Genomic DNA, 21,013 nt, shown 5'->3' with positions numbered 1-21,013 from the left:
ACTTGCCCCCGGGGGCATCACGTAACTCCAGGTAACTTTGTCTATTTCCACACCTTTGAAATGAGGATAATATTTTACACAGGGCCAGAGATGGCTCTATCAAAGTGCTTGCCACACAAGCCTGACGACCTGCATTTGATCCCCAGAACCCACAGTGGGAAGAAAGCACCAACTCCCAGAAGTTGTACTTTGAGCCTCACTAGTGCACAGTGGCACATGCTTCAATACTGATGCATGCATCACGCATACACAAATGATTCAATCATAACAAAATAAAATATTATTATTAAGCATAATTCACACAAGTGTGGCCTTTTTAAAGATGACACCTAAAACAAATTTATAATTTATAAAGTGATTATATGTTATCATGAAATATTTTCTTATAAACACAAAATCTAAAGTAAGAACTATTTCTTTTTCTTCTAAACAATTTAGTTATAACTTTTCAAAATGACTCCTCTAATATCAAACATTTTATCTCTTAGGCTGAAGGCTGTTGGGGAGATGGGTATGCTAATACTTACTGCTCCCTGGGATCACATTACTAGAGAGCAACCTACACCACAGGGAGGGAGAACTGAGACAGGAAAAGAGCTGACCGGAACTAAGAAAGCATACACTGGTTCAGCCAACTCTTCCCTGCAAACCCCCTCCCCACGCCAGCAGTGAGGGTTTAGAGTTCCACCTCTCCACCTAAGGTCTAACTTAACAGGCACAAGTAGCCTACAAACAAAACATTGTGGATCACAGAAGGAGACGCTGAAGAGAGAAAGGATCTGAACAGTTCCCGATTGGGATAAAGATGTTTCTCTCAACTTCCTGATCACTTAACAGCAACTGGGTGACACTTTACTGAGGAGTCTGAGACTCCCCTGAGGAGTCTCACCAGAAAGAAACTTTCAAAGTTGAGCTTTAAAAACTGCTACCAAACAGCAGATGCAGGCATCTTCTCTTAAGGTGAACGCTATAATCATACACTTGCTGTGGTCCCCAGCTTTTAAAAGAGCACTCCATGTGGCTTTGACTTGACTTGAAAAGGTACCATTTTGTTAGAAGCAACTTAACAGCTTTTTCAGCCCCTTCACCAGTCCTCTTTAAGAGCTTCCCTGGTTGCCTTGCTCTCACCCTTGAAACGGCCTCTGCCTAACCATTTCTCACCGTTACTGATATAAAGGAAGGGTGCTCCCCTTAAAAAGCAGGATTAGTGCCGGTATATAACTCTCCCTATGGCTGCTAATGCAAGGGAAAAACCTCTAAGTTTGCCCATGGGCCTGGCTGAACTGCCATTTTCCCAGCCCTCCTTCCCTCGCCTCAGCCTAATTTTTCTACTTGTCCCAGCCTCCCAATCTCAGCTTTCAGGCACTTAGTCACCATTAGAGTTTGAATGCATTCCTGGGTGCATGAACTTTTTTTGTTTGGTTGGTTGGTTGGTTGGTTTGGTTTTGGAGACATGTTTCTCTTTGTAGCCTTGGCTCTCCTGGACTCACTTTGTAGACCAGACTGGCCTCGAACTCACAGCGATCCACCTGCCTCTGCCTCCCGAGTGCTGGGATTAAAGGTGTGCGTCACCATGCCCACCACCTGCATGAACTATTTTTTTTTTAAGATTTATTTATTTATTATGTATACGGCATTTTGCCTGCAGGCCAGAAGAGATGGTTGTGAGCCACCATGTGGTTGCTGGGAATTGAACTCATGACCTTTGGAAGAGCAGTCAGTGCTCCTAACCTCTGAGCCATCTCTCCAGCCCCACATGAACTATTTTAAACAAATAAATACATCATACACCCACCATAAGTTACCTGGCCCCTTGAAATCTTGACAAGTAAATCCAGAGGAGCAGAAATAATCTAGGCCAGCATCTAGCATGACCGTTCATTTCCCCCTCTCCAACCTCACACCCAAAACCCAAAAATAATGAAATAAAGCTGGTCTGAAGAGAAATGGCTGGGGATAGGGGTGTGCATGTGCATGTGTGCGTGTGTGCGTGTGCGCGTGGGGGTGGGGTGAGAGATGCTAGGTCTACAGAATCTCCAGGATCAGAAGACTCTGACCCCTTCCCTCTCCTGTCCCGTCTGAAGCATCACTCCCTCAATAACCAACACTGCAGGGAAGAGTACTGTCTTGGAACTTGGGAAGAAGGGACAAGTGTGGAACAAAGCAATGGGGCACTGAGCCAATGAGAGGGGCCCAGACTTATGTAAGATGAAGTCTGGGGCTTCGGTTTTACCTTAGCACCACCTCTCCTTTTCTTTGATTTTCTCCCTCTTCAGAAAGCAGATCTTCCCCACATTGCCCGTGCCCACCAGCCCTCCCATTCTAAGCGAGCAAGCAGCCCAATGAGAAACTTGGTTTTTGTTTTGTTTTGTTGCTTTTTTGTGTAGTCTTGGCTGTCCTAGACTCACTTTGTAGACCAGGCTGGCCTCAAACTCACAGTGATCCGCCTGCCTCTGCCTCCCGGGTGCTGGGATTAAAGTCATGCACCACCATGCCGGGGCCCCAATGAGAAACTTGTAATCTTCATCTGGACTTGAGTCCAACAGCAGATGGCTACAATTAAGGTTCTGAAAAGCTCAATGAAATATTATTAAACCATGTTAAATTACCCCAAAATCTAAAGTGAAGTAAAAACGGAGGAAACATGCCCACATGCGGAAAGACCATACACAGGCGAGCATAGAGCTGACAGGACTGCCCCCGCCTTCCTTCAAAGGGCCCCTAACGTCAACTCACTTATCCGTCTCACATCCACGTCCCACATTTGCTCTTTCACACTTCCCCCAGCGCCCGTGACTGACACTACAGCTTCCTAAATTGTGTGTTGCAACTCTATGTGGGTGTGATGAAAAAATCCCCTAGCAGTGAAAGGTTTCTAAGTGTGAAACAATCAAATGCATAATAAATCAGAAGTAGTTCTGACAAGTTTATCCATGTTGCATTGCATCACTTCACTGCAGCCTTGCTCTGAACACACAACATGCACACTTTGTAATATGCATGTCTTTATGCCATAACACCGACCACTGCTGCCCGAAACATTTTGGCTCAAACCAACAAGTATTTTATGTTATAAACTGCAGTATTTCTGTCAAGCATGGTGGTGCACACCTTTAATCCCAGCACTCAGGGAGGCAGAGGCAGTTGGATCTCTGTGAGTTCAAGGCCAGCCTGGTCTACAACAAGAGTCTAAGACAGACAGGGTTCTGTGCCACATTCCTCAGCATGTAAGTATTAAATTAGTCTTGGATTATATTGTGTTAGAATGCTTGACTTAAAATCTGCTGTTTGAGTTGCCAACTTGAGTTCATTTCTTAAAAAAAAAAATCAATAAACTGGGCTAGGGAGATGGCAGCTTAACTGGCAAATTTCTTGACACACAGGCATGGGGCCGGAGTTCAGATCTCCAGACCTACATAAAAGCCAGGCATGGCAGCAAGTACCCATAATGCCAGCACAGGCATGGGGATGGCTCAGCAAGTGAAACGTTTGCTGTACGAGCACAAGAATCTAAGCTCAGAGTCCCCAAAACCTCCATAAAATCCTGGTACTGCTTGGGCAAAGACAGGTAGATCCCAGGGGCTTAAGAGCATCCAGTCTAGCTCAAATACTAAGTTCAGTGAAAGACCCTGTCTCTAAATAAATAAATAAATAAATAAATAAAATAAGGAAAAGAAAGATAAGACACACAGTGTCGACCTCCGACCTCTATATGAGCACACATACACACTTATATACATATCCACATGTACAACAAAATGCACTCACGCACGTATGTACACACACACACAATCATTAAATAAATTTTAGCTTGAGATTATGGTAATATTTCCATCAATTTCTAAAATGGCCCGAAACAATCGTTTGCCATTTTGTATTACAAACTGATGCAAGGCAGGGGTCTCAGCATGGCACTCACATACCAAAGCACCAGTCAGCTGGGAAAACACTAAAGGGACTCTACATGCTTGTACATCAAATATGCAGCCACCACCCAAGTCCTCCTGCAAATCCATCCATGCATCTCATCTTCATTAAATGGTAAAGTTATGTATAACAAAGACCTGTTTTACTGTACATTTCATTACGACTTAATAACAGTGAACTTTTTATTTGTATACCTATTTTATATACTTTTATACCCCAGGTTTTACTTAAAATATTATCCGGCAAAAAGGGATCACGAGTAGAAAAAACTTAAGAAGCCCCACTCTTTCTATATTGCCAGCACCAGTCTATCTCTGTCCTTGACAATGCTTGTTTCTCTTCAAGAGACTAGTCTAACTAACCACCAGCACCCCACCAGGCTGGGTGGATAAAGCCCACTAGCCTTGAACCACAGAGCCACCTGCTTCTGAGTACCCACTCAGCACTAAACTGAAAAACTAGGCCACCACACCCAGATCTTCTCACTGTCACTGGCCTGGGGCTCACTGATTAGGTTAGTCTGAGTGAAGTCAGGGATCTGCCTGTCTCCCCTCCCCAGCCTAAGTGACACAGCAAGACCCTATCTCAAAACAAGAGGGAGGGAGGGAGAAAGCGGGTTTCTTTTGAATTTGTTTATTTTTATTTTATGTGCACTGGTGTTTTGTCTCCATGCCTCTGTGTGAGGGGTCAGACTCCCTGGAACTGGATCCCAGGCAGTTGTGAGCTAGCTGCCGTGTAGATTTTTAAAGAGCTCTCCAGAGTACCATTCTCCTTCTGGCAAGCTGCCCTCCAACACCACCTGTAGGCTCAGAAGGTCTTTCCGGAGCTGAGGAGACAGCAGCAGTTAAGACCACTTGTTCTGCCCATTGATGGTGGCACACACCTTTCTTTAATGCCAGTATTCAGGAGGCAGAGGCAGGTGGATCTCTGTGAGTTCAAGGCCAGGCTGGTCTACAGTATGAGTTCCAGAACAGCCAAGGCTACACAGAGAAACCTTGTCTCAAAAAGACTATTTATTCTTGCTGAGGACACAAGTTCAGTTCTCAACACCCACATGATGACTCACATCTGTCCATAACCCCAGTTCCAGGGAATCTGACACCCTCTTCTGCTCTCTGCAGATGCGCAGCACACATACAGTATACATACACACATGCAGGGAAATCACTCCTTTTGTTTGTTTGGTTTGTTTTTTTTTTTTTCGAGACAGGGTTTCTCTGTGTAGCCTTGGTTGTCCCGGGCTCACTTTGTAGACCAGGCTGGCCTCAAACTCAAATCGATCTACCTGCCACTGCCTCCCAAGTACTGGGATTAAAGGTGTGTGCCACCACGCCCGGTGCAAATCACACTTATACATAAAAATATAAACCTAAAAAACTTTAAACTCTTCCTACCAGTGCATATGCATTATATCACATATTTAAGAATTCATCATAAGTATCCAACTCCTATACCGAGTGTCAAAGCCGTCCAGAGCAGTTTCAGAAGCGCTAAACATAACCCTGTCCTTACCTACGTGGCGCAGCACTTGGGCTGTGCTCACGTCTACCTCTCCTGTTTATAATTTGCAAGGCACTTTTCCAATATGTGCTCAGCAAAATGTTAACAGTATTAACCAAGAAAAAATTTTTATGTTCAAAGTATTTTGGACAAATGAAGGATAAAATTAGACAGGCTTCTCTGTTATAGGACTTCCCAATGCCTTTAATTTACCATTGGGCATTGTGATCCCCAAGAGCAAGAGGGGATGTGGCACACAGCATTTCTGACATTCACTTGATTACAGAATTAGTTTTCTAAGACTCCTACAATACAGCTTTCAGAAAGGCTGATCTAGCACTTTCTGAGAATGAACGACAGTAAAAATGAAGCCGCTATTTGTGTGCATGTGTGTGGACAGGCCTCCCCTCTGAGTCATGAATTAGGCACAGGCTGACTTAGAGGGATACTTTGTTCTCTTGACTTCTTTTCCCTGGACTCCCCATCTGAAATGTGAGGAATAATTACACCACTCTGCTTCCCAGGGTTACTTTTTATTGTTTTTAATCTTAGAACTGTGTTCCATATTAATCACCCCAAGTAGCCAGGGTTTAAAATCCCTAGTGTCCCACGAGCCTGGACAAAGGGATGGAGAAAACGTGAACCATACACCAGCAGCCGGTTCTCGGGTCTCCAGTTTCTAGGCTGCTGTGGTAAGTCAAACTGCAGGCAAGTAAGGGATGAGTGCAAGGCTCTCCCCAACACACGGCTGCAGGGAGCCCTGACTTGAGCACATACCACCCACATCTGAATCTTGATGCATCTTTTCAGAGGAAATCCAGAGAGATAGGAGGTCAATGCTAGAACTGCAAGAAAGAAAAATATTAGAAGCTATTTCCTCTTTTCTAAAGAAAGGAACTCATTAAGTTCGTGAACAGGGGAAATATACTATTCCTTTCAGTGAAACAGCTCTCCGGGAAAAATATCTCGACATATTTACTATAAAACAATTTAATTTCCCTGTCCCATCACCTGCCACCTGTCCCCTCCCTACCCCCCAAACGCCACAGACTGTGGATTTCCTCTCATTCTTGGCAGAGTTACCAGAAGAAACATAATACCCCCTTCGGACTGCTCCCAACAGCTGCTGGAACAAGAAGTGGGAGTTAGGGATAGCCCTCAAAAGCTGCCTCTAAAAATGACTCTTCTCTTTCCAAACCATGGAGCCAATGAGCGTGACTTCTCTTTTTTCTGATCCCTTAAAGCAAAAGGAAGGGTTTGCAAGGTGGCTCAGCAAGTAAGGACACTCGCCACCAAACCTGACACCCTGAGTTCAATCTTTAGAACATTTGTGGTAGAGGGAGGGAGAAAAGCAATTCCCATGGGTTGTCCTCTGAACTCCACGAGTCATGGCATGCATGCCCACACACATGTGCACATACACAAGTGCTAAAATCTCTTCTAGCAAAGGCACCGCGAAGACAGCAGTGTCCCCTGTCCCAGACGTCTATCTCCATGGCTCTGTTCTCTGCCTTAAAGCTAAAGCTTCACCTCAGAAAGGCAATTCCTTCTTTCCTAACTTGTATTTCCAGAAACAGTGTCCAACTACTCCACTGGCTTAGTATTTTTGTATTTTTTAATTTTTACTTTTCCAAGACAGGGTTTCTTTGTGTAGCCTTGGATATCCTGGACTCACTTGGTAGACCAGGCTGGCCTTGAACTTATAGAGATCCGTCTGCCTCTTCTTCCCTGAGTGCTGGGACTACAAGGTTGTAGTCTGAGCCTGGCAGGCTTAGGTTTTGTTTGTTTGGTTAGTTGGTTAGTTGGTTGGTTGGGTTTTTGTTTGTTTGTTTTAGTATTTTTTATGTTTATTTAATCCACATTTTTTATATTTAGTGTGCGGAAGGGGAGCTGCAGAAGAGAGGTAAAGCGAGAACAAGTGTGGCTGTCCATGTGCCACGGCACATATGCAGAGGGCAGAGAACAGCTTGTGAGCCATGGTTCTCCTCCTAGTGGGCTCCCGGAGTTAGAGTCAGGTTCTCGGGCTTGGCAGCAAGCACCTTCTCCAGTGAAGTCTTTTTTCTTGTCTGTCTGTCTGTCTGTCTGCTTGTCTGTCTGTCTGTCTGTCTGTCTTTCCCCCCTTTTATTTTGAGACAAGGTCTCTGGCTGTCTTGGAACTCACTATGTAAAACATGCTGTCCTCTTCACAAAGATCCACCTGCTGCTGCCTTCCAATTTCTGGGATTAAAGGTGTGTGTCACCGCGCCTGGCAAATCCACCAATTCTTAGTTGCATTTCTTATCAAACACCAATTTAATATACTTCCATTATTACCAGCCACCTGTCCCTGACTATCTAATTCCCTTCAGGTCAAGAGATTTTAAAAAGCAAAAATCCAAGACTAAATCAACAATGACCTCTCTTTCCTGGTGTCATCACACACTAGTGTTCTTCAAACTCTATCAGGAAAAGCCCCATTACCAGGCATCAGAGAGCCAGGCAGTGAGCTTCAGCATTTCAGCTGAGACCACCAACAAAGAAGTTCATGAATGTCAGCTGGGGCAGAGGCAATCTCTCTCTCCACCAAGGAGAAACCGCACAGAACCTCCAACATCATCCCCCAAAGGTGCTGGCTGGGGCTGAGTGAAGACCGTGAAAACTGTACAAGAGCCGAGGGGGAAAATATAGTGTAAGGAATGATCTGGAATAAGGGGTGGGAGAAGGCAGAGGGATGAACTAGCTGACCTCAAATGTCTTTTCCATCTCTAACGCCTATGATTCTTTGACCTCCAATTTTGTGCTGTGAACAAGGAATGGAAAGTCAACAGACATGGTAATGTTTTGAAAGAGCCTGGCAGCCTGCTCTTGTCATTTAATGGCCTTTACGTGTATTTTTTAAGGTGTCTCCAAGCCCTGTCTTCATTTCACAGTTGTCACCTTTCTCAGCAATTTGAGCTCATGTCAAATACCAAAAAAGAAAGAGAAAAAGAAAGAATGTGCAGGCAATTAATTGTAGGCTAAAGAGGGGCAGGTAGAGGGGCCCATTGGGTGGCCCATTCTTCCAGGGAGGGCGATGTCCACAGTCTGAAGAAAATGAAGAACTGACTCAAAGCTGAGACAGGCAGCCAACCCGCTAACAAGGGTCAAGTCTTTTTCCAGATAGTCTCATTCTGTTTTAGATGACTGTTCCCAGGGCTAGGACTCAGGGCTGGGGTTTTTTGTTTGTTTGTTTTGTTTTGTTTTCCAGACAGGATTTCTCTGTGTAGCCTTGGCTGTCCTGGACTCGCTTTGTAGACCAGGCTGACCTGGAATGCACAACGATCCACCTGCCTCTGCCTCCCCAGGGCTGGGATTAAAGTCGTGCGCCACCACACCGGGCTGTACATTCTTAGCTAGTACAGCCATCTTGCTTCTAACGCCCATCCATCTGAACAAGACTGTGGGATAGAAAAGACTGCCTCAGAAGCGAACCGTCCCTTTTCTTTCTCAACCTCATCTGACTGTTGATACACCAGAAATTTTTTCTGAAAAATCAGTTTCTGTGGATAGGGGTGGGCAGGGAAATCAATTTTCCCTCTAAAGCTCATAATCCATTTTTTTTCCTTTATTCCTTCTCATGTTTAATTTTCAAAATTTGCCAGCCGTTGGTGGCGGACGCCTTTAATCCCAGCACTTGGGAGGCAGAAGCAGGCAGATTGCTGAGTTCAAGGCCAGCCTGGTCTACAAAGCGAGTCCAGGACAGTGAAGGATACATAGAGAGACCCGGTCTCGAAAAACAAAAAAAAAAATTTTTTTTTTCAAAATTTACCAGAATCTGACCTCAAGGAAAGTCAACTTGAATTTCTTCCTATTTCATAGTTAGGAGTCAGTACCACACACTAATCCAATGCCAAGGTCAATCCAGAGTAAAGGGTAAATTGTCACACAAAGGAGATTCTTTTCTATGTCAAGGACTGGAAAATAATTATTTAAAAATCTGTCTGCTTCCTCAGTAACCTCACAGCACCTAAATTTCAGAAGCTCAGCCCAGATTTTACTTCTAATGAAGGATCTAGATTTCCAAAAGAACTCACATTGCAGACTGTGGAGTCTGGGTTTCTCTGTGATTATGCCTTGCAAGTTAGAGAAGTCACTGCTATGGTTCAAAGGCCAGGTGACTAGGAAAGGCAGGAGCTATTCCATCCCCACAGCCTTGGAGGCCTCCTTTCTCCCAGTATGTTTCTGAAGGTAGGATCTGCACCAACCCATTTCCTGCTTCTGCAGGTGTATTTACTGTGAGCATGTAAACTGAACCCTCCTTTTATTAACTCAGAAACCATAAAAAAAAAAAAAAAAAAAAAGGCCTGGGGCTGGAGAGATGGCTCAGTGGTTAAGAGCACAGCCAGCTCTTGCACAGGACCTGGGTTCAGTCTTGGCACCCTTGTCTGGCACCAGGGATCCAATGTCCCCAACCTCCCCAAGCACTGCATCCATGTGCACAGATCAACATACGTCATAATTAAGAATAAAATAAATATTGAAAAGAAGGCCTTTCCAAAACAACTACAACAACACAGCCCTACAGGCAACGTCGAGTGGCTAAGGAGAGGGTGATTCTCCCCAGATAAAACAGAAAATATAAGAAGAAAGCCTAGGCTACTTTTGAGTTCCTAAGCATTTCCTAAAAATCATAGCTTAGACCTTAAAGAGACCAATTAACAACACACTCCATTCAGTTAGGAAAGGAAATTTCATGCCCCACCACCACCACCACAACGGTGGGGGACTCTCAGGCACAATCATTTTAAAACAAACAAACACACTCTGCTTATCTGCATCTATCTCACCACCCTGGATGTTAATCATCACTGAAATAGATACCCTCATCCTCAAGCCTCAAAGAGCTCCAAGGCTGCAGGACAGCCAAAGGAATGAGGCTGCATGCCAGGGCAAACACCTCTGGACCTCTACTCCTCAGACTCCCATTGTTAATTCCAGGCAAATCTATCACAGGCTGATGTAAAAGAGCACCCAGGTAACTGTCCACAGGACATCTAAAGGCAATTCCTATTTGAAAATATGCAACACTGAAATAAAGAAGGGAATCTAGTAAGCTTTCTTGAACATAGAAATTGCAAGTATTATCTAAACAGGTTCCTATGCAGATTTTTCCCTTTCTTTGCTCTCAATAATTACCAATATCAGAATTTGCTGCTTCTTGCACATAGCCTGCATTATATATGGACAGAGCTGAAGTCTGCTGCTCTGTTCTTACACACTGAATTAAGTTAGTGCCCACCTCACTCTTTACTCAGAAGATTGCTGTATGAAGCACTGCCTTGATTTTTATTATTGTAACCAAGATATTTCTAATCCCTTTGGCTTCATAAAGCTTTCAAACAAAACTAATTTGAAATCAGATGACTGGTTCAAACTACCTTTTGTTTTCTAAGGGGGAAAAAAGAGGGGGAGGAGAGGAGAAAAAAAAAAACCACTTAGGATACTTCTTAGTGTTCACTGTTTGGGCAAGAGGCCTAAAGGGAAGCAAATTATTTGTTTGTGGTTTTTAAGTGGCTCAAATGCCTTCAAGCACAAGTATAAGACCATTAACAAATCACAAGGAACCCAAGCAGTTCATCTTACTCAACAAAGCTGTGATCAGTTAGGAACAGCTAAACTGAACAGGGCTTGCCCTGGGCCGGAAGGTCAGTAAAACCTTAGAAGTTGGTGTTTCTGAAAATCAGAAGGCCCTTAAAACAGCAAGCACAATCTCGAAGGCCACAGTTTCTGCTGTCCTGTTTGTGAAAACATTCAAGATGGTGTCTGTGTGTGTTCCCTCCTGTAATTAGACAGCACTTCTAAATCTCACCATGCCCGCTTCTGACATATGCAGAATAAAGGGGAAACCGAGCAATGAGACAGCTCTCCTGGAAGGCCTTCTAGCTCTGAACACAGGCCTCATTTTACTAAGCACTGTTATTCCTGGTCTTTAAAGAGATAAAACTCAGAAGCTGTGGGATTATGTGCCTTCTTAGAAAGCCGAGTTTCGTACTGTGCTTATAAGGACAAACTTGCTTATCCATTCTGCAAAGACTCAGTCCAAAGCCGAACAGCCCACGTTATGCTAGGAGCTGTGTGCTGCACTCGGGAAGCAGGCTCCCTGATGCTCTGAACACGCTGAGTTGCACGCCCTATCTCTTCAGGGATGACAACTACTTCTCTTGATGGTTTATTAAGCTCTGCAGCTGTCCAGCAGCAGGCCACACCGGCAAATGGTCCCCACCTGCACCCAGAAAACAGAGCAGTGACCCTGCTCTTCATCAACTGCCACAGCAAAACAACCTCTCTGGAAGGACAATGCTTCATGCTAGGACACATACAAAAAAATTAAAACACACACACCTAATAATAGTAAAGCCATAAGAAGCATCATTTGAGCAGGGGCGCACACCTGTAATCCCAGCACTCAGGAGGAGAAGCAGGCGGATCGCTGTGAGTTCGAGGCCAGCCTGGTCTACAAAGTGAGTCCAGGACAGCCAAGGCTACACATAGAAACTGTGTCTTGAGAAAAAAAAAAAAAAAAACAAGAGAGAGAGAGAGAGAGAGAGAGAGAGAGAGAGAAAACAAAAGCATATAAAATGTCTACAACTCTACTATAGATTACTAGAGACTGAAATATATATAATTTGGATTGTCTTCCCTTTGGCTTAAAAAAGTTATTCAGATAAAAAAAAAGGGGGGGTCAACTCATGTTTATGGGTGATTAGACTGCACATGCACCTAAGATCCAAAGGAATCATCATAAACAAACTGTTCTAGAATACGATTAGTTAAACAAGACAGTCAGGTAAAAACTTACTAAAGTATAAGACCTTAGAAATCATGCAGAAAAGAGTGCATTTGTAATAAACACAAGCACATAGGAACAAACCAGTAATAAATAGTGACTTGTTAGGGCATTATAGTGAAAACCACAAAAATCCTTGAAAAAGCATAGAATGTTTCTGGCCATGAACTGAGTAGAATTGGAGCAGTGACGCTGACATTTCAGCTCAGCAAATACAACCTAACCCTAGCAGACATCACTCTAGCAAGAAGCAGCATACTCAGAATATGATAGAAAAAGTGAAAGCTCAGACATTGAATACACAAATTCATATGCAGTGTGTGTTTAAACTTCCCAAAACACAGTGAAAGAGAAATGGCTTAACCAAAGGTGTACCAATAACTGAGTAACCATTTAGAGAAAAGCATAGTAAAAGAATATTACTCCTTGCACCAAAACAAGTGCTAATGATAAAAATGCCATTTAAAAAAAATCAAGTTATAAAAAAATTAGTTAGCAATCAAATTTTTCAGGCCTGTGGAAGAATTAGAAATTTCTCAGGTTAAAGGGGATGAGCAGATTCTAATGAAGTATAAAATTTTCTAATAAGAATACAATAAAAACCAACTGGAAAATGTATCTCCATCAAAGATGATAGGTGAGAGTCAAACATTTATGACCCAGAAAAATTCCAAATTTATAACCAAAACACTAAGACCCCAGTAACAAAGAGTAGAAAGAGACAGTCTCACAGGTGAAACAGACACATGGCAAAATATTTATCCTGGCCAGTGATGAGAGATACAAAGTAACACAGCTTTGGCATACTCTCACTCACTCACTGAAGTAGCAAAGGTTTTGTTTCTGGTTTAATTTTCTCATCAAATTGGTTCAGTCATTCTTTGCTGGTATACTGTGACTTGGTCCAAAACCTTTGCCTATCAAACCCTTTGATTCAATAATACCTATCTTGAGATTTTTTTTTCCTAAGTAACTAATTCAAGACAAATGTATGTCAGGGTATGTGGCATACTTCAAAATCCATCCCAGTATTGTTATTTAGCACTCATTGTTAGGATGGGGAAGCCAGCAAGTGCAGGGTAGACAATTGGGGGGTGTGCAACTGAAAAACTTTTAAAATGGAAATAGTTGTGCAGAAATGATTTCTTACGGTTTTCTCCTTTTAAAAAAATAAATAAATAAAACTTTGCCATTCTCCTATCTTACAACTGAGCAAGGGCAGGGTGCAATCTGAAAGCTTTTGTCTTCACCAGTTCTGTTTAACAGTCTTAAGTGTTTCAGGAATGTTTTACATTCATGGGGCTCAGGTATTACTCGGTCAAGCTGCAATATCTTGGAAGACATCATTTGTGGGTCCTTCTGTATGAATCACATCCTAAAATATGTTGACAATGGGATTAAAGCTTTTTTTTTTTTTTAAGGATCTAAGCCCCTTTCTGCATATTTGACTTTATCAGAGCTCTGAAGCCTAACCTTTGAGAGAGCAGACTGGATGAAAAGCCACAAAAACACCTAGTGGGTCTGGGTCGTCGTCCTTCAGGGGCCTGGCACTGAGGACACAGAGCAAGCTAGCAGTTGCAGAGCTGAGGAAGCCAGGGAGTCAGACCTTTGGGGAAAGACACAACTGGGGCTGAAGAGTACTTTTGGGATGGCTAATTGTAAGTAGCCGCCCACCAGGGAGGGCGCTGACTAAGGGATGCTCTGCGGAAGCTTTCCCGGGTGTGGGACTCTTGAAGAGGGGTGACATCAGGATTCCCCGAGGGTGCTGGGGGTGGGGACGGGGGTGGGGGTGGGGGCGAATCTGGGTTTCGGTATTCACGGTACTACGCGGCCCCGAGCCGAGCAGGCCTCGGCGCCCCGCCCTTTCCCAGGACGCTGGCCGGCCCGGGGCGGGGAGCGGGCGGGCGAGCGGGCGCTTACAGGTCGGTGCCGAGCCGCGTGAAGCCGGAGTTGAGCGAGGCCCGGGCTATCCGGCGCCAGAGCAGGTCGCAGCTGGTGAAGCGCCGCAGCCAGCGGCACACCTGGGCCAGGCGGCCGAGGGCTCGCATGTCGAGGTAGGAGCAGATGAGCAGCAGCAGCTCCTCCGGCAGGCGCCAGAGCGCGGGCCCCGCGGCCGGACGGCTGGCCAGCTCCGCAGCCGCCGCGTCCTCCGCCGCCGCCGCCGCCGCCATGGCCGTCCGGGTTCCCGGGATGCCGCCCCACGCCGGACGCCCTCGCTCCTGCCCTCTCTCCAGGCTGCCGTCCTCCCGCCGCCCGGTCCCGACCCTCCGCTCCTCCTCCTGCTCTGCGCTCTCCTCATCCCGCTTCCCGGAGCTTCTCGGCTCTTCCTCCACGCCTCCGCCTCCGGCTCCTTCCTGCCCCCGGGCGGCCTCAGCCCCAGGCCCCGCTGCCTTCCCCGTCCGCCGCAGGCCCGGCTTCCCTTCTGTCCCGCTTCCACTTCCGCCGTGCCCGGTGCCCGCTTTCCCTCTCCCTCTCCCTCTCCCTCGCTTTCCCCGCGCGACCTGCAGTTTCCTCGCCTCCCCGCCCTCGCTTTCCCTGGGCCCGGGGGAACCCGAGCGGCCCTGGCTGCCCATGAACGGCCGCGGGGCCCGCTCGACGCGCAGCGGAGCCGAAGACGACGACGACGGCGCCGCCGCCGCCGCCAACGCCTCCTCGAGAGGAGGCGACACCATGTCGGACCGGGTCACATGGGGCGGCGCGGGCCCAAGCCGGGACCCGCCCCTCACGCCCTCATTTCGGGGTGCAAACCCCAACCTGGGTGCTGACACCCCCATCTCCTGGAGCACCAGGAACATCTGGTTGAAACAGACATCTTCAAGACTGCGCGGAGGAACCATATTTGCTGGCTCATGTCTGTGATCCCAGCATGAGCCTAAGGCAGGAGGATGGCCATGAGTTCAAGGCTGGCCTGGCCTACGGAAAAAGATCCTACCCAAATTTTAAAAAAGAAAGAGAAGGGTTGTTGAAAGGTTGACAGAACGTTCCCATCCTAGGCCACATACAGGAGCCTGTGGCTTCAGGAACCAAGGTGAAACCTCTGCCCTCAAGAGGCCTTTTGCTTCTAGAAGCCTTCCTCTTTCTTTCCACAAGCCGCATACCAGATTCTTTAAAAACTGCAACCCAGAAGTTAGAAAGTGCCATTGCTCTTGGTCTCTCGATGGATATGAACCATAATCCTGGAGGTGTAGCAATATAATTAGACAATATTTGGGGGAAGTAAAAACAACCTACTACATCCCGAGTCCATAGCTCCCAAACCAAGCAGCACATCGGAACAGAGCCAGTCAGGGTTTTTTTTTATTAGGGCAAGTTGATTCTCCGGGATTCCGTCAGATTTATTTCCCATACCACCACTGGATTTACTAAGCCCTTCAGAGCTTCGGGAGGTTAGACCTATGCTGCCCCACGTGGTCTGCCAGGCCACTTTAATCACACGTGGTGTCTGTGTGTGGGAAAAGCAGCCTGTTCGGGCTCAACGATGCCATAAACATCAGTGAAATACACAGCCAGTTTTGAAAAACTAGACAGGGAAAAGAATGTGAACTGTCTTACATAACTTATATTACATGTTCATTGTTAGTAATTTGGACATACTGGACTGAATTCAGTATATTTAAGTGTAGTTGTTAGAAAGCTCAAAAAAAAATTTTTTTTTTTTGAGTTTTTGAGACAGGGTTTCTCTGTATAGCCTTGGCTGTCCTGGACTCACTCTGTAGACCAGGCTGGCCTCGAACTCACAACGATCCACCTGCCTCTGCCTCCTGAGTGCTGGGATTAAAAGCATGCACCACCCCGCCCGGCTGCTCAAAATTATTTTCATGACTAATTTTGTGGCTCATGTTATTTCTCTGTTAGATATAGTAAGACTTGGAAGAACTAAGTGGTGGAACATGCTAATAATCATGGAACTGGGAAACCAGAGGCGGGCAGATCTCTGAGCTCAGGCCAGCCAGACGTTGTCTCAATTAAAAAAAAAAAAAAAAAAAAATGGAAGCCGGGTGGCCGGGTGGTGGTGGCCCAGGCCTTAGATCCCAGCACTCAGGAGGCAGAGACAGGTGGATTGCTGTGAGTTCGAGGCCAGCCTGGTCTACAAAGCGAGTCCAGGATGGCTAAGATAACATAGAGAAACCCTGTCTCGAAAAACAAAAAAACAAAAACAAAAGAAAAAGAAAGAAAGAAAAGGAAGATAAGTTTTCTTTTCCTGAATCTATATAAAAGGCGAGGTGTAGTGGCACACACCTGTAACCCAGCAGTTGGGGACACAGTGAAATCACAATTTTAAGGCCATCCTGGTCTACAAAGCAAATTCCCCCACCAACCAAGGGTCCATAGTAAGACTCAAAAATCCATATAAGAATGACTGGAGAATTTTCTTTTGTTCTTCTACCTTAGCAGCCATTCTTGAGAATCAGGAACGAACAAGACTTTAACTCACTGGAAGCCTGGCCTAGCCGAGGGGAGAGCAGGGGAAGCCCCTGCATTGTACTGCAGAGCTGCAGAGGCATCACGTAACAAGGTCAGACCGGAATCTGGAATCACCCAAGAATTACTTTTTGATCTTAACAAAACAACAACAACAAAAAAAAAACCCTGCCTACCCTGGCCTTTTGGTGTTCTGAGTCTGTAGTGGAGATAAACGCCTCTGCTTTACTTTCAAAGGATAAATGAGATGATCCCTGTAAAATGCTTTGAACTCCTCTAAGAAAATTCTCAGTGATACCTACAGCTCAAATCCTGTTACCAAAAAAAAAAAAAAAAAAAAGAAAAAAGAAAAGCCCCGCATATGCACACATTCCCTTTAAAAAATACAACAAAGGCTTTGTGCAGAAAATAATGTCCAAACTTCAGGCCACGGTTAAAAAGAATATTTGGGTATATTCATGTTTGGTATGTAAATGAAATGGCAAAAGGCACATCTCAATACAACCAAAGAATTTTTAGACTGTCTCTTTAGAGATCATTATAGTAAATTGGCTTAGTCTCAGGTCTGATGCTGTTAGAAGTCTGTTAAGGTAAATGGTAAATTGAAGTGATGGATCATTAGGTCAGCATTTGTGCATCTTGCTGCATCTGTGTGCTGTGAACCACTCTGACAAGAAGACAGTGATGAACATAATGTGTGGGTCCAGAGCCCTACTTAAATGTAAGTAATTTGGGGCTGTAGAGATGGCTCAGTGGTTAAGAGCACCGCCTGCTTTTCCAAAGGTCCTGAGTTCAATCCCCAGCAACCACATAGTGGCTCATAACCATCTATAATGTAATTTGATGCCTTCTTCTAGCCTGCGGACAAAACACTGTATACATAATAATAAATAAATCTTTTTTAAAACTTAAGTAATTTTAACCTGTGGTTCGCATATAACATGGTTTGTCCTTGTTGATTATATCTAGCGGTTAGTAGGAGACTTAGAGGCATTTTTTTAAAAAAAATAACTAGCTCAGTAAAACAGCAGGATTAAAATACACAGTTAAATGAGCACATCTTATGTATTATTTCGTATCACCTTCATTCATTGTTTAAAAATATCGAAGTACAGGGGGCTGAGGGGATGGTTTTGTCACTAAAGCGCAGACCCAAACTGAACCTCAGCCCTGCGAGCCCAGCACCACATACATGTAACATGACGATACCTGGTGTTTAGTGACCAGTAATTGTGCAAGCCCTGGATTCAGGGAGAGACCCTGTCTCAGAAATAAAGTAGGAAGACATCTGACATCGACCTCTGGCCTCCACACCTGTATATACACACACACACACACACACACACACACACACACACACGAACATGTGCACAAAGACACATAAATCAAGTTGCCAGTCAGATGTGGTACTACACACCTATAATCACATTACCCTGGAGGTGGAGGCAGGAGAGTTGGAGCGTTCGAATCCAGCCTGGCCTACTCTTTGAGTAGATAAGTGTTGTTGTTTTGTTTTAGTACCGGGGATTGAGCCCAGTGTCTGACATGTGGTAAGCAGGTACTTTGTGACTGTGCTATATCCTAAGCTTTTAATTAACTAATAATGTATAAAAAAGCAGATGAACTGATTAGGTTAGAATTGGTGCCTTAGGGCTGGCAAGGTAGCTCAGTGGGTAAGTGTGCTGGTTCCGACTCTGTCAACCCAAGTTCCCTCTGGAGGAGCCACGTGGGGAGAACTGACTCCTCCAGGGTGTCCGCTGACCTCCGCACATGAACTGTTATTCCTCTACAATAACAACTTACACTTTGTCAGCCACCGTCAGAAGAACTTTCTATATATTGTCCTGAATAGTTCTCTTTTTTTTTAAAGCTGTTTTTTATTTTGTTTGGTTTTTTCTTTTTTCTCGCCCCCCACCGCCCCGAGACTGGGTTTCTCTGTGTAGCCTTGGCTGTCCTGGACTCACTTTGTAGACCAGGCTGGCCTCGAACTCACACCTGCCTCTGCCTCCCGAGTGCTGGGATTTCTTTAAAAAGCTGGTTTTTAAAGACAGGGTTTCTCGGTGTAGCCATGCCTATCCTGGAACTCACTTTGTAGACCAGGCTGGCTCCAAACTCACAGAGATCTGCCTGTCTCTGCCCTCCCGAGTGCTGGGATTAAGAGTTTGTGCCATCACCGCCCAGCCATAGTCCTCTTAATGACTGCATAAGGAAGACACTGTTGACTTTTTCCCCAGAAGAGCAACTGAGTCCTTGATGGAGAACTTTCTAAGCGTAAGGTAGCAAATCCAGCTAGTCTGTCCTCAAAGCTTGTGTTCTAGTGCAAACCTTCCCGGCACACAGCAGAAAGGGGGATAAAGCATTATTCGGGATTCTGTCAGATCTCTTTCAGCTAGTAAAGACACACAAATCTTGTGGTTACTTCTGACCAGGAAGCAGTTCTAGTCTTCAAATAGAAGCTGCTTGTGGGCAATGAAAGCTACTCCTGTTTTTGCCTCAGTTAACTTAAAATGATTTTTTTTTTAATTATACAGGGCCACACAAGGCCATTTTCTTGGAAATATATATTATCCCCCACTTCCTACTGTCTTCCACTTTTTCATCCCTCTCCCAGTTGCTGCTTTATTTATCTACTTTTTTATTTAATTTATTTAGGGTTTGTTTGTTTGTTTGTTTGAGACAGGGTTTCTCTGTGTAGCCTTGGCTGTCCTGGACTCACTTTGCTAACCAGGCTGGCCTCGAACTCACAGAGATCCGCCTGCCTCTGCCTCCCGAGGGCTGGGATTAAAGGCGTGCGCCACCATGCCATGCTCTCAGTTGCTTCTTTAAAGGAATTTATAGGAACTAATATGTTCTTGCTGAAGAAAACTTAACTGAAATTTGGCAGCTCCTTCATTGTGTTTCCACTTTACTTTTCCCTTTAATTTGGTGACAGTATGGGCTGATGAAATGGCTCAATGGATGAGGTTCCTACCACCTACCTCCTGTCCTGATGACCTGGATTGGATCCCAGAGACCCAGATGGTAGAAGGAGACAGTTGATCCTGAATGCTGTCCTCTGACCTCCGCACACAGGCACAAATAACCTTAGACACTAATCAATTTAGTATGATTACATGAACTTTTTACTTAATTATTTGGTAGGTGGGGTCATGAATGGCACAGTACATGTGTGAAGGTCCAAGGACAAGTTACAGGAGTCAGTCTGTCCTGCCATGTAGATCCCAGGGCTAGAACTCAGGCCATTCATCATGCTCAGAGGCGGCCACCTTTACTCACTGAGTCACATATGCAGAAGGGGGTGTTTGAGGATAAAGCTGATTATGATTTTTTTCCTGGTGGTCTAATTTTTAAAAATTTTTACTTCAAGATTTTTCTATATTTCTTGAGTTTTGTTTCTTTTTTACTGTAAGCATGAATCAACCTTTTAAAAATCAATAAAATATTTTAAAGAGAAAAATTAAGTCATTGTGAGTCCAAACATACTTTGTACAGAGGAGGTTGGAGATTTGAAGCCTAGATCAGTGCCAGAACAGGTTTCTTTGCTTACTTGGATTTGTCTGTTGTTGTTTGGTTATTTGTGGGGTTTTTTGTTTGTTTGGTTGGTTGGTTGGTTAGGTTTTTGTTTGTTTGTTTGTTTGTTTTTGTTTTGTTTTGTTTTGTTTTTGTAGAGTCAGGGTCTCATTGTGTAGCTCTGATTAGCCAGGAACTTGCTATTTAGACTTGCCTGTGTCTGCTTAAAGGCATATGCCTCAGGGGCTGGAGAGATGGCACAGCTGTTAGGAGCACTGGCTGCTCTTCTAGAGGTCCTGAGTTCAATTCCCAGCAACCACATGGTGGCTCACAGTCATCTGTAATGGAATCTGATTCCCTCTTCTGATGTACATGAAAACAGAGCACTCATATACATTAAATAAATAAATAAATAAATAAATGCCTGCTTACTTGGTTTTGTATTTGGGGGAGGGTTGTTTTAGTGATCTCTCTTCCTACGCCTCCGTGTATGTGTGTGTGTGTGTGTGTGTGTGTGTGTACATTAGTGTTTGTGTGTACACACACATGGTCATGTGGTATGTGTACACATGCGTGCTCGTGTGGCTAGAGGCCAGAGGTAGACGACAGGTACCTTCCCAGTTTCCCTCCACTTTGCTTCTTTGAGTCTCTCAGTGAACCTGGAGCTCACTAACGGACAAGGTGTGCTGCTCAGTGAACTCGGAGGATCGACTTGTCTCTGCTTACAGAAGCACATGAGCCATCACACCTGACATTTACGTGGGTGCTGGGCATTGAACTCAGCTCCTCGTGCGAGCGTGACAAACATCTTACCCACAGAGATACCGCCTAGGCTTCTAGGGGTTGTAT

The 21,013-nt window shown here is 44.9% G+C and overlaps 1 protein-coding gene across 5 annotated transcripts in view; it reads right to left on the bottom strand.

Moving 5' to 3' along the window:
- The window catches only part of FBXW4 (F-box and WD repeat domain containing 4), a 79,583-nt gene extending 63,695 nt beyond the window's left edge, over positions 1–15,888 (bottom strand). The window contains exon 1 of one of the 5 annotated variants that reach the window (XR_014777538.1): positions 14,153–15,878. Coding sequence is in view for 3 of the 5 variants with exons in the window: in XM_084773746.1 (XP_084629872.1) it covers positions 14,153–15,069 (917 nt within the window). In the remaining 2 variants the exon portion in view is untranslated. Of the gene's footprint in view, positions 1–14,152 lie in introns of all 5 variants that reach the window. The other 4 variants (XR_014777539.1, XM_084773746.1, XM_084773747.1 and 1 more) reach the window with 4 other exon arrangements.
- Positions 15,889–21,013: the final 5,125 nt, after the last annotated feature.

Source organism: Acomys minous (genome assembly GCF_964271855.1).
Source record: "Acomys minous genome assembly, chromosome: 2".
NCBI lineage: Eukaryota > Metazoa > Chordata > Mammalia > Rodentia > Muridae > Acomys > Acomys minous.
The sequence above is the reverse complement of the archived record's forward strand: the minus strand, read 5'-3'. Positions and strand labels throughout refer to the sequence as shown.